This window comes from Lucilia cuprina, chromosome 6 (genome assembly GCF_022045245.1).
Source record: "Lucilia cuprina isolate Lc7/37 chromosome 6, ASM2204524v1, whole genome shotgun sequence".
Taxonomy (NCBI): Eukaryota; Metazoa; Arthropoda; class Insecta; order Diptera; family Calliphoridae; genus Lucilia; species Lucilia cuprina.
In genome coordinates, this window is record NC_060954.1 from 38,432,028 (window position 1) to 38,445,192 (window position 13,165).

The following is a 13,165-nucleotide window of genomic DNA, read 5'->3' on the forward strand; positions in this document are numbered from 1 at the left end:
TTCAGAAAATGTCTTTAACGCTCATTACTAGATGAGTATGTTTTGTATGAGCCAAAATCTCTCTACCAACTTTAGTGAGAATCAGTCTATATTTGACCCAAACCCCCAATGTACTAGTCAATTGACTAGACAATAAACGAATATATAAAGTTTAAAACTAGTCCTAAGATTCATTCATAGGATAATCTCTAGAAATAAACGACTAGTTAAAAGTACTTTAAGACTATAGATTAGTCAATAATTAAGACCATATACCCAGCAAAAAAAGTGTGAAAAATGATGCAGTATTTTCATCAAAACTATTAACCCGAAGTGCTTTAAATTCAGGTGAAAACTCTATGAAGTTTACATTAGCGTTTCATTGTAGGAATGTTTAATTTTAAAAGCAATAAAAATCCAATATTTGGAAGTCTTTTTTTTAAATTTCACTGGTTGTTTACCAAACTTTGATGTACTCCACATATGTTATTTGTAATGACTTTTCTACATCTCTTTTCTCACTTATATTCGGTTATAAAAGAGAATAATATGTAGTAGCATTTTACAATTATTTTTAGCTGGGTAGGCAATAGACTGCTTCTTAGGCCGAGTTTCTTACTCCTCAGTTAAACTAGGCTTAACTTGCTGTTAGAATAAACTCGGAACAAATTTCAACTTTTCACTCAAAAACATAAACAATGAACAGCAGTTTTTTGCAAAAAATACTTTTGTAAAATGGACAATTTTGGAAATTTCCTTATAATATTAAGTTCCTGTTCTTCCGAAATTATTGTTTAATTGTTTATGTTAATTATGTTTTCTTACTTATAACTAGAGTTTAATTGGCCAATTACACTCAGTTAAACTAAGATAATAAGTAACATTACTGATAACTGAAAAACACGAAACATATATTAAACCCAGTTTAACCAAAGAATGAAGATTATCTCTATCAGTAAAACCCGCCCTTAAACTGACTGTCTATTGTCTTTCTATATATTAGAGCACAAATTATATAAGTCTATAAACTAGACAAAAGTCTATAAACTAGGCATTAGATTAGAGTATTGTCTAGTCTACAGAATAGCCCAAAGACTTATTCAGAGAATAGAAAGGCGATCAGATAAAAAAGCACACTCTGTTATATGGTTACAATATCTTCAAGGATTCTTTACAATATTCTCTTCTGAAGTTTAGTAAAAATTAGACAAAGCAGGTTGTTCTTTGAGCTATGTATTAAAAGTAAAATTTTTTAATTAATCAATAAGGGAATATACTTTAAATTGTTCAAATTTGGTTCTTGGTGTTCCTTTGTACTTTTGAAGATCGGTTTGTATCAAAAGAAGTAAAATTGTACCAATTCTGCCAACCCTGATCGGACTATCTTTAGTTTATTTATAAGGAAGCAATTCGAATATAACACTCTTGTTTGTTTTATATTCCGATTTATACCTTTTACATTCTAGTAACTTGCTCTCATTGCTACAAGAATTTTTACTTAGTTTTTCGAGATGTCGTATTCTATAATTTAAAAAATACATATCTGGCCATATTTGAGACGTCAAATTTTAAATGGAACCACTATAAATTCTAAGAAAACACGATATGTATTAGTTTATTAGAAACTAAATATAGTTAACAGATTAAACTTACAGATGCTTAATCTGTGGATTAAGTATCTTTAAGGATTAAAACGTTTCAAATATACTCGATATCTTGAAAACTTGATGTGATTAAGACTTTTCGAGTTTAGACTAGATCGATCCTTTAGAAAAGTTTACTTTGTTCTCTGGTTAATAATAAGCCCCATTACCTTTAAGGTATTCATTGATTTCAATCTATTTTAACATTAGCTTTACACATGTTGTAATAATTTCTACATACAAATGTTGTAAAACATTTTTACTCATGTTTTCTTGGTATTAAGCGAATAAATCTGAGAAGGACAAGTTTAGTCACTCGTGCAAATCGTTTTGATTTAAATAAGTTAGTTTTTCTCTATTCAAATACTCAGATCAATTACAAAATTTGCATACATATTTTAAAATATTATAATCATACATATTCACAATGCAAATCTTCTATGTATATCATTCGTTAAATGTTTTTTCACACTCAGTATTTTTATATTCTCAGACTATTTCCTCATTGATTTAGTTGTTGCAATCGGTTTTTGAGTGAAAACTACAAGAGAAATTTGAGTCTGGAAACCTTAAAAATGTAATTGTTGATTTCTTTTCCTGATTTTTAATGTTACTGTCTGTTGCTGCAAATGAATAAATACTGGAAATAGTATCGATGTTTTAATCTAAATTATTATTACTTTTTTGAACAAGCTTTTTCAATGACTTTATAGTTTCGTTTTTTTTTTTTTAATTTGTTTTATCATTATACCCTATACCACTATAGTGGGGAGGGTATAATACGTTTGTGCTGATGTTTGTAACATACAAAAATATTCAGAATCATTTTTTAATCGATTAAGACATGTCCGTCCGTCTGTCAGGCTGGCTGTCCATGTAAATCTTGTGCGCAAGGTACAGGCCGCAATTTTCAAGATAATTTGATGAAATTTGAACCAATCATGTTTTTTGGCACAGGGACGAAGCCTATTGAAAATGGTTGAAATCGGTCCATTATTCCGCCTAGCCCCCATACAACCGTACCTCCCGATTTGAACTTTTTATGTCATAATTACGTCAAATATTCTATTATCTCTCTAAAAATTGGTACAAATAAGTTTTATGTAAGCATAAATGACACTGCAGATTTTTGTAAGGATTGGCCCTTACAAACCCCCCCAAAAAATGTCTTAAACGTCTAAATTGCCTTGTACACATTTGTATCGCAATGAAACTCAACAAAACTAACTGCTATTTAAAAATATATCCCTTTCCCAAATTTACCTAGGATCGGCCCATATTTTGGAATATTTTGAAATAATATTCAACATAAAAAAGTAAAAATTTTAAAAATATACTCATGGTGTAGGGTATTATATGGTCGGCCATGCCCGACTATACTTTCCTACTTGTTTTTAAATCTTATTGTTAGGCCAGAGAACCATGTTCAAGGAAATAAAAGTCATTCAACTATTTACATATAAGAAACCCTAGGGCTTATAAGAAAATCCAAAGAAAACGTCCAAGACTTAGTAGTTCAAATAAGTTTAAGAAAACATACATATAAGAAAAGTTTTTGTCTTTAAAAAACTATAAATCAAAGAAAAAAATAAGAAAAAAAATCAGTTTTTTTGATTTAAGGCTTCAGATTAAGAATATTTTTAAGACATTACTGAAAAAAGTTAGTAACTTTCTTTTTAAATTAAGAATTTTCAAAGCTTTTCTTTTAAGCCTTCTTTGTTCTTAAACATTTTCCATTATATTCTCTTCTACTAAAGAATATTTTTCTTTTCTTATAAATATATTTATTTCCAGACTGTAATGACATCATCAAGCACTGAAAAGCGTGAGCATCTCTATAAAATTCTAGTCATCGGTGAATTGGGCACTGGCAAAACATCATTTATCAAACGTTATGTTCATCAGTTTTTCAGTCAAAATTATCGTGCCACAATTGGTGTGGATTTCGCTTTAAAAGTTTTACACTGGGATCCCAATACGATTGTACGTTTACAGTTATGGGATATTGCCGGTCAGGAGCGTTTCGGTAATATGACAAGAGTGTATTATAAGGAAGCCGTTGGTGCCTTTATTGTTTTCGATGTAACACGTAGCGGTACATTTGATTGTGTTAGTAAATGGAAAGAGGATTTAGATTCTAAAGTACAATTGCCAGATGGTAGTCCGATTCCGTGTATATTGCTGGCCAATAAGGTATGTTATATGTTGTTTTGAAAGTGAACTAAACCCGGAAACCTAATGTTGATGGTCCTATTTACCACCTATTAACCTTTTTATACCAAACATATGTAAATATATTTAAGCAATATTCTGGGTGTCATAAATCATGAAACGATTAAATATCAAATGATTTTGAAAAACTTCAACCAACTTGTGCTTTCTAACCCTATTGTGCTTTCAAGCACCAGACCGACACTGTCGAATGTAATAAAACCCGAAGTTTATATTCATCAAGGTTTCAGTATGTATGGATTCGACATTCATTCTATTGATCCAGTTCCTAAATAAATTTTTCAACTTCTTCTACTTCTTAGCTTCGCTAGAAGTAGTTCCGACATCTAGCGAAGCTAAGAAGAAAATACTTAAGAATATGTCAAAGAAAAAAACGGACCTTTGTCAAACTTTAGAAACCGATATCACGAAAACTTGATATGATGAAAAAATTCTGCAGCCAGATTCTTATACGCAGGTCTTTGGATTAAAAAGGTTTTCGCCTATGTAAGTTTTAGTTAGTTTTGATAGGAGGATGTATAATAAATCAAATCCGAAGAAATGCACCTTGGTAGCTATCGGTCCTTTCTCCATGGAAAATATTTGTTGATAAAAACAAAAGCATATAGTCCGATGTTCATAAACTCATTTTCCTGGACGTAATTCCTAAGAGTTTCATTGTTATGGGATTCTCACAATCGTTATTTTTAATTTAGTCCACGTTATTGTTGTAATAGTTAAAACTATACAATAATCTAATTGGAAGTTTCACAACAATGTCCAAGTCTTTAAATTGTGCTACTTCAACTGAATGTGTCCATAAATCCATTGGACAAAGAGAAGTAGGGTTGTCTAAGCAGTTTATTATGTAATGCTTATCGTGGAGACCTTGACCACATGCTGGACATTCATTGGACATAGGACGGTCTATACGTGGCCAATAGGCATTAAGCCTCTTTTTCCATTCCGATCTGAGTTGTGGTAGAACTACTCTAGTGTCATGCGATATCCTTTGTTCCCGGATTTCATGGCGTCTCTATGAATGGCGGTCAAAGTTTTCGTGTATGAGGAAAGATCTATTGAATCATGTACATATCTGCGTATGTTCTCGATTTCGTCGATTAAAGTCTCCATATTGGTAAGAATCGCAGGGAAAAGTGGTGCTACCAATACCTCTAGTCTGCCAGGACTATAAACTGGCGATTATCAAAGGTATTCTCAGCCTTTCCATGGAATGAATTGAAATGGTATAGACACAGAGCACCACATAATCTGGTACTACTGGTGGCCGGATGTCTGGCAGACTTTGTCTAGGCTGGTCAGTTGGTTGAGGTTCCTTATGAATGAAATGTTATTCTTCATAAGTGCATCGGATGAATGTGAAATGTGCTGGGTTAAATGCAGATGGAGGTATCTGCATATCATAGTTTAGGGAAAAATTCTGTTAATTTCAGATTTACCACAGTGTGTTCTCTGTGAGTAAGAACAAAGGCCTCGGCTAATTTGATGGATTCGATTTTCAAATTCCTAATATGTCTCTAGGTGATGTTGACGACTCAACATAGGCCATTCCATCTGCGTGGTGGCCAACTAAAGAAATGTTTTTACATCTCGAAAGTTAAGCAACGGAGCTTGCATGAGGACCGATAGAATCATGTGCAAAAACTGAGACCTGCGTGTATAATAACCCAAAGGTCTTCAAAGAAGCTCACGCAGTGGTTGAAAAAGACAAACGTGAAATAAGCCAGCACTACAGGTGTTCATGTAAAGGCTTATTTCAAGGACTCGTATTAGCAGATGCCATCATATATGCTTGGTTGTAAATGGCAACGGTCAGAGATTAGATGTTTGTACATGGACCGGCAGAACATTGTACAAAAACTGGCATCAGTGTGTATGATACTCAGAGGGGAGGTAGTGAGCCATCAGGCACACCCAGTAGATAAAAAAGACTACCGAGAAATAGCACTTCGATATTCATATGATCTCCTCGTATATACCTTTCAAACATGCGTACTATGTGATGTAAAAGTTAGGATAATATCCCAGGTTGAACTGTTAAGTCAACATGACTTTGCACCTTAACTGGGTGGACATTAGTTTCTTTGTGTAGAGGATGTTTCGATGTAATTTGTAAGCAGCCCATTACAGTTCATAGGGCAGTGTTTTGGCAAAATTGAATGTTTCTCCAATGGGTATCAGTAAGCAAATGTTACCACACTGCAGCAAGGTTTCTTTAGCAGCAACAATTCAGACCCAGGGTAGCGTTGATTGATTTTGTGTTCGTCAGGTCAACTATCTCGAAATCTTTCCCCTCTACAGCATTTACTCTTTTGCTGCCGAATACTTCAACCAGTGGTTGGAAAATACCACCGTAAAATAGGCAAACACGGTGGAAGTTAGCGTAAAGCAATTCGTTATAGATTTCTTCTCCTCGTATATAGGAAGGACTTTCATGGCATTATAATTGTGTGCTGTTAAAGTTAGGATCATATCCTATGAGGAATTGTTTAATCAACATGATATTGTTCCTTAACTGGAAGTGCCTCAGTTTCATTGTGCAGAGAATGTTCCTTGGTTATTTGTAAGCAAATAACCAGCGTTTTGGCAGCTTTGAATGTTTCTCAATTTTGTAGCTAACAAGGTTTCTTTAGCAACAAAAATTCAAATGTTGAATTATTTCGAGCTCAATTCTCTTTTGCTTCCGAGTGATCTGGTACCGGTACGAGTTAAACATAACATAAGGTTAAAGGTTTCTTACCACCCAATAAAAACTTAGATTCAAATTTTTCACCTGCTATAACCCCAACTACTCGCTGGACATTCAAAGCTAACTAAAAATATTTTCAAATTCTTTTTTCAGTGCGATCAAGATAAACAGGGTGTTGTAACGAATACCGAGAAAATGGATGAATATGTTAAGGAACATGGTTTTGCTGGATGGTTTGAAACATCCGCCAAAGAAAATATTAACATAGATGAGGCAGCTAGAGCGTTAGTTAATAAGGTAAAGAAATAAAAAATTAACTGTAATATATAATCTTAAACTTATATATATATTGCAGATTTTATTAAACGATAAACTAATAAGTGCTGCAGATTTGGCCGATAGTGAAAAATTCAATCTCAACAATACGGGAGATCAAACAGCTTTAGATGGCAAAAACAAATGTTCCTGTTGATTTTGTTTTTATCATCATTAATATTATTATTATATTTAAATATTATCATTATTACTATTATTATTTAAATATATTGAGAGAAAATTAAAATACTGTTTGCCTTATACATATATTTATAAAATACAAGTTTCACTTTTCTTTAATTTATAAAAATTTAAAGAATTTTCTTTTCTAATATTGTATATGTATTTATTTAAAAAAAAATAATCGAAAAAGTTTTGTCATGTTTCATATAAAAATAATTAATTATTACAACACTTTAGTAGAACAAAACACAATACACTATAAACATTTTTTATAAAAAAATATATATTATACATTTAAAAAAAAAAAACTAAAATAAAAAACAAATAATAATTAAACAAATATAATAATTTATAAATGAAAAGAGTAAAGAAAGTAATTTATTCTTCTCAAATATTTCTGTTTTTTTTTTCTTCTTTCACAGGGCCCTTGATTTTTTATAAACAATTTTCACTATTTTTAGTATATAAAGTAATTACAGCAATTAACAGTAGAATTATGTTATAAAATAATTTATGTGCTGCATACATAAATATATATAAATAAATATAAAAATCTAACATTTAATAATGGTGTGAAATCCGTCTGTAGCCATATGCCCCAATGCATACATAAAATATTTACTTTAGTTTCTAAGATAAGCAGCAAAAAAAATCATATTTTTTATTAAAAAAATGTTTATGTTAAAATTCTTAAAAAAAAACATGGTTTTTATCTTAATTTGTTTGTTTTTTTTAGATTTGTTTTTCTATTTAAATATTTGTTTATTCTTTTTTTTAAATTTATTAACTTTTGTATTATGATGCAACTTAAAACAAAACTTTCTATTTAATATTTTATTGTTTCATAATTTGTGTCTTTTGTTTTTTTTTCGTATTTTATCTATTTATTTAAGAAAACATAAATAATAAAAGAAATTAATCTCAAATCGAGACAATTGTCTAAAGAATGCTATCTTTTATAAACTATATTAAAGTTTTTGGACTTTATATCAGAAATAATTATGAGCAGAATGATTACAATGCATTTTTATTTAAAAACTAGCATACCCTGGATGCTTCGCTACCCTAACTATGTTCAATATCGTAAAAATATGAAAAAGTACCATCGGAAAAACGAAAAAAGTACAAAGAGATCTCTCATTAAATTCTCATTTAATAAGGACAGTGTGTTCCGGTTAACCATTATAAAGAATCCATTTGAAGATTAGAAAAGTACCAAATAGTTCTCACTTACAGAATATTATTCAGTCAAGACCATGTATGTTAAAATTAATGATTCTAGGTTGAATATTTTAGAAAATTAAAAAAAGTACAATTTATGAGATAACAAGTTAGAGTGCTATATTCGGCTGTGCCGAATCTTAGATACCCTCCACCAGCTACTTTTATGTTATTACTTTTCTAATTGATCAAATATTTGTAGAAATAAGTTTTCTCATGTTAATTTATTAAAATTCAAGATTTATTGAACATTATAAATTTAGTAATTTGTATGTGAAAGATTTAGAGAATTTCAAAATACAAATACATATATAATTATGTTCTACACAAAATTTTGTTCAACACAAATTGATAATGCTCTTTAAATACGGTTAAAGCGCTTTTAGGGGCAGGACCTAATATAGGAGAAATATAAGTATACAAAACTAATATTTTTGCCAAATTATGTATCAATAGCTTAATTTGGTAATAAGTAATGTGTGTTTAAGAGATTTTCGTAAAAGGACTTTGTATGGGAGCTATGTCCAATTATGTATATAAAGACAAAGATTCAGAATTTTGTATCTATATTATTACTTGGTAATAAATATTGTGAATCTAAGTGATTTTCTGGACCTAGTAGAGAGCTATGACCAAATATGGACCGATCGTAAAACAATTTTATAGTGAATTTATGTATACAAGAGCAATATTTTTGATAAATGTATGGATATCAATATTTGGTTATGAGTTATGTGCGTTTTTTCTGATTTCCGGAAGGGAATTTTGTATGTGTGTTTTTCTAAGAGGGACCTTGTGTGGGAGCTATAATCAATTATGGACCGATCAGAAAAACATTTCATAATATTATTTTTCTGTATATGAGCAACACTTGTGCCAAACTTTATATGGATATTTTAATTTAGTAATGAATTATGTGCGTTTTAGTTATTTTCGGGAGAAGATCTTGTATGGGAGCTATGACCAGTTATAGACCGATGGAAAAAATTTCTTAGTAATATTTTTTGTATATGATCAATACTTGTACCAAATTTTATATGGATATCTTAATTAAGTAATGATTTGTACGTGTTTAAGTGTTTTTCGGAAGGGGAACTAATATGGGAGCTATGACCAATTATGGACCGATCGGAAAAAGATTTCGTGGTAGTATTCCTTTCTGTGAGAACAATGCTTACAACAAATTTTATATGGATATCTTAATTTACTAATGAATTATGTGCGTTTAGGTGATTTTCGGGAGGGGACCTTGTATGGGAGCTATGACCAATTATGAACCGATCCAAATAAACTTTCATGGTTATATTTCTGTATATAAGAGCAATACTTGTACCAAATTTTATATGGATACCTTAATAAAGAAATGAGTTATGTGCGTTTTAGTTATTTTCGGGAGGTGACCTTGTATGGGAGCTATGACCAATTATGGACCGATCCAAAAAATCTTTCATTGTAATACTTATTTCTGTATATAAAATCAATACTAGTACCAAATTTTATATCGATATCTTGATTTACTAATGAGTTATGCGGGTTTAACTGATTTTCGGGAGGGGACCTTGTATGGGAGCTATGACCAATTATGGACCGATCCAAATAAACTTTCATGGTTCTATTTTTAAGGATACCTTAATTAAGAAATGAGTTATGTGCGTTTTAGTTATTTTCGGGAGGGGACCTTGTATGGGAGCTATGACCAATTATGGACCGATCCAAAAAAAGCTTTCATTGTAATATTCCTGTATATAAGATAAATATTTGGACCAAACTTTATATCGATATCTTAATTTGGTAATGAGTTATGCGGGTTTAACTGATTTTCGGGAGGGGACCTTGTATGGGAGCTATGACCAATTATGGACCGATCCAAAAAATCTTTCATTGTAATATTTCTGTATATAAAAGCAATACTAGTACCAAATTTTATATCGATATCTTGATTTACTAATGAGTTATGCGGGTTTAACTGATTTTCGGGAGGGTACCTTGTATGGGAGCTATGACCAAATATGGACCGATCCAAAAAATCTTTTATTGTAATATTTCTGTATATAAAAGCAATTACTAGTACCAAATTTTATATCGATATCTTGATTTACTAATGAGTTATGCGGGTTTAACTGATTTTCGGGAGGGGACCTTGTATGGGAGCTATGACCAATTATGGACCGATCCAAAAATCCTTTCATTGTAATATTTCTGTATATAAGAGCAATACTTGTACCAAATTTTATATCGATATCTTAATTTAATAATGAGTTATGCGCGTTTAACTGATTTTCAGGAGAGGACCTTGTATGGGAGCTATGACCAATTATGGACCCATTGAAAAAAATTTTCCTTTGTATAAATTCTATTGTCATAAAATTTTAATTTCTAAAATTTTGTGAAGATATCGACATTAGGACGGAAGTTATTAACAAAAAACCAAATTTCCGGGAATTTGTACTTTTGTATGGGAGGTATATGAAATTGTTGACCGATTCTGGCGATTTTACGCAGAGATAAAGCTCTTGTGTGGAAACGGATGTGTGCCGATTTTTATGGAATTATCTTGCATAGTTTTCGAGAAAAATACATCAGAATGTGTAAAAAATGTCTATTTTTTTCGAGGTTGTTTCAAATTTTGATTCATAACTTTTCCCGATGTGAACCGATTTTGCCCATTTTCAATACCAAACAACTTAGGAAAACGAAAAACATTTTGGGTGAATTTGGTTAACTTCTATTGCTTCGTTTTATCGTGAGCGTGTTTTACACAGACAGACGGACATAGCTAGATCGACTCAGAATTTGATAAGGACCCAGAATATATATACTTTGTTGGGTCTTAGATGAATATTTCTTGGTGTTACACACGGAATGACAAAGTTATATATACCCTCTATCACCACTGATGGTGGTGGAGGGTATAAAAAGTACTAAAAAGTGGTCTCTTAAAGAATCTTATTCAATGAGCACCGTGTATGTTTAATAATAATGTGTTTTCAATTCATATTAAAGAACATACATTTGAAGGAAGAAAAAGTACCTAAAGTGGAATAAAGTTTACCTAAATGGAAAGTACTAATAAAAAGAGTACAATGTTTCCCCTTTTCGCTTAGAAGTATACTTTTTCGAGAATTAAGCTTACAAAATGTTCCGTATTTAAATCTACATATATATCACAGTTAAAACTCAAACTGATTCAAATCTGCATTCATTTATTCCAGAAAAATTGTTCTTTAAAAAAGGTACCAAACAATTTCCTCGAATTTGGTCCTATATAGGCCTTAGTACCAAAAGCTTATTTTGTGTGAGTAAATAAATTACTTCTTGAAATTTTTTAAAAGTTGGCTAAATGAGTTTGAATAAAATTAAATTTCCCGTTTTTCCCCTTTTTGGTACTTTTTTTACCCAGTGAAATAGCAAAATTTTTAATACAATAAATATTACAGAGTTAGTCCGTAGGTGTCTTATAATTTTGAGAGATGTTTCCAAAATATTTAGAAAAATTTGATTATGTTAATTAGTTTAAAAGTTATAAAGGACTAAAATAGGTACCAAAATCACAAAGAAAACCTGTTTTACCCGTTTTTCCCCTTTTTACATGTAAATGTGCAAATTTCCAAAAATCCCTCCTTAGTGGATCTACATATCAAAATTTCATGATTCTAGGTTCAGCCGTTTGTGCTGTGCGATGATGAATCAGTCAGTCAGTAACGCTACTCTTTTATATATATAGATACACTATTTTGGTAATCATACTCAAGGTTAACATTTGTTTTATAAATATACTACAAAAGATCTTTCTGACATGCAAACTGTGTGATGTTAAAGTTAGGATGGAACTGATTAGTCCACACGTAATTCCTAAGAATTTTAAAATCAGTGTTCATGAAGGATGTTATATCTAGAATATCACATTCAAGACATTTGGATCTAATTTCGAAAAAATCCTCATAATGGCAAAGAGAGTTTTACTGTCCTCTCTACATTCATCTGTATCCGCACGCCCAATTTTGTAAAGCTTTAACTTAAGGGGGAGGACCTTGATTTCTTCGTGCAGAGGATGTTCCGACGTAATTTGTAAGCAGCCAATTACAGTTTTAAGGGTAGTGTTTTGGCAGTATTAAATGTTTCTTCACTGGATATCAGTAAGCGAAGGTTACCAAACTAGAGGTCCGTAATAATAATAGCTATCAAGGCTTCTTAAGCAACAACAATTCAGGCCCAGGGTAGCGTTAACTGATTTTGTGTGCGTTAGGTAAACTATCACGATCTCCCTTCCCTTTACAGCTAGTGCATTTACTCTTTTGCTGCCGACTACTTCCGGGTGGTCTGGTACCAGCTCAACCAGTGGTTGAAAAATACTACCGTAAAATAGGCCAACACAATTGTTCTCCTCGTATATAGGAAGGACTTTCATGACATACTAATTGTCAGCTATTAAAGTTAGGTTCATATCATATGAGGAATCGTTTAGTCAACATGATATTATTCCTTAACTGGGAGGGCCTTAGTTCCTTTGTGCAGAGAATGTTCATTTGTTATTCGTAAGCAGCCTATTAGCTATAGGGTAGAAGGGGGATCAGTCACCAAAAGGGCACATCTGTCAAACCCGAATGACGACTAGAAAATCGATTAATCGATTTTATCACGTTATCAAATTTTGTTCTGCGTTTATCAATTATCTATCATTCCTGAACGTTTAAAAGATTAATTTTAAATATGATGATAGGCGTCTGTCTTTGTTATTCACAGGGGATGTGAAATTATTTCACTGTGTGAATTTTTTGTGTAACTAATATATTGGTTAGTTATAGAATATCAATAATAGTGAACAATAAGAAATTTTTCTCGATATAATAATTTAAAGTACGAAAAACCCCCGAAATGCCACTGGGGGCAAGGGTCAAATAAG

General features: G+C 31.4%; 1 protein-coding gene across 2 annotated transcripts in view; it reads left to right on the forward strand.

The window, feature by feature from the left end:
* The window catches only part of LOC111677236 (mucin-5AC), a 30,281-nt gene extending 23,145 nt beyond the window's left edge, over nucleotides 1-7,136 (forward strand). For both annotated transcript variants that reach the window (XM_023438329.2, XM_023438328.2), the window contains exons 2-4: nucleotides 3,417-3,815; nucleotides 6,697-6,840; nucleotides 6,899-7,136. In XM_023438329.2, coding sequence (XP_023294097.2) covers nucleotides 3,417-3,815; nucleotides 6,697-6,840; nucleotides 6,899-7,015 — 660 coding nt within the window. In that variant the 3' untranslated portion in view covers nucleotides 7,016-7,136. The remainder of the gene's footprint in view (nucleotides 1-3,416; nucleotides 3,816-6,696; nucleotides 6,841-6,898) is intronic.
* The last annotated feature ends 6,029 nt before the right edge of the window (nucleotides 7,137-13,165 follow it).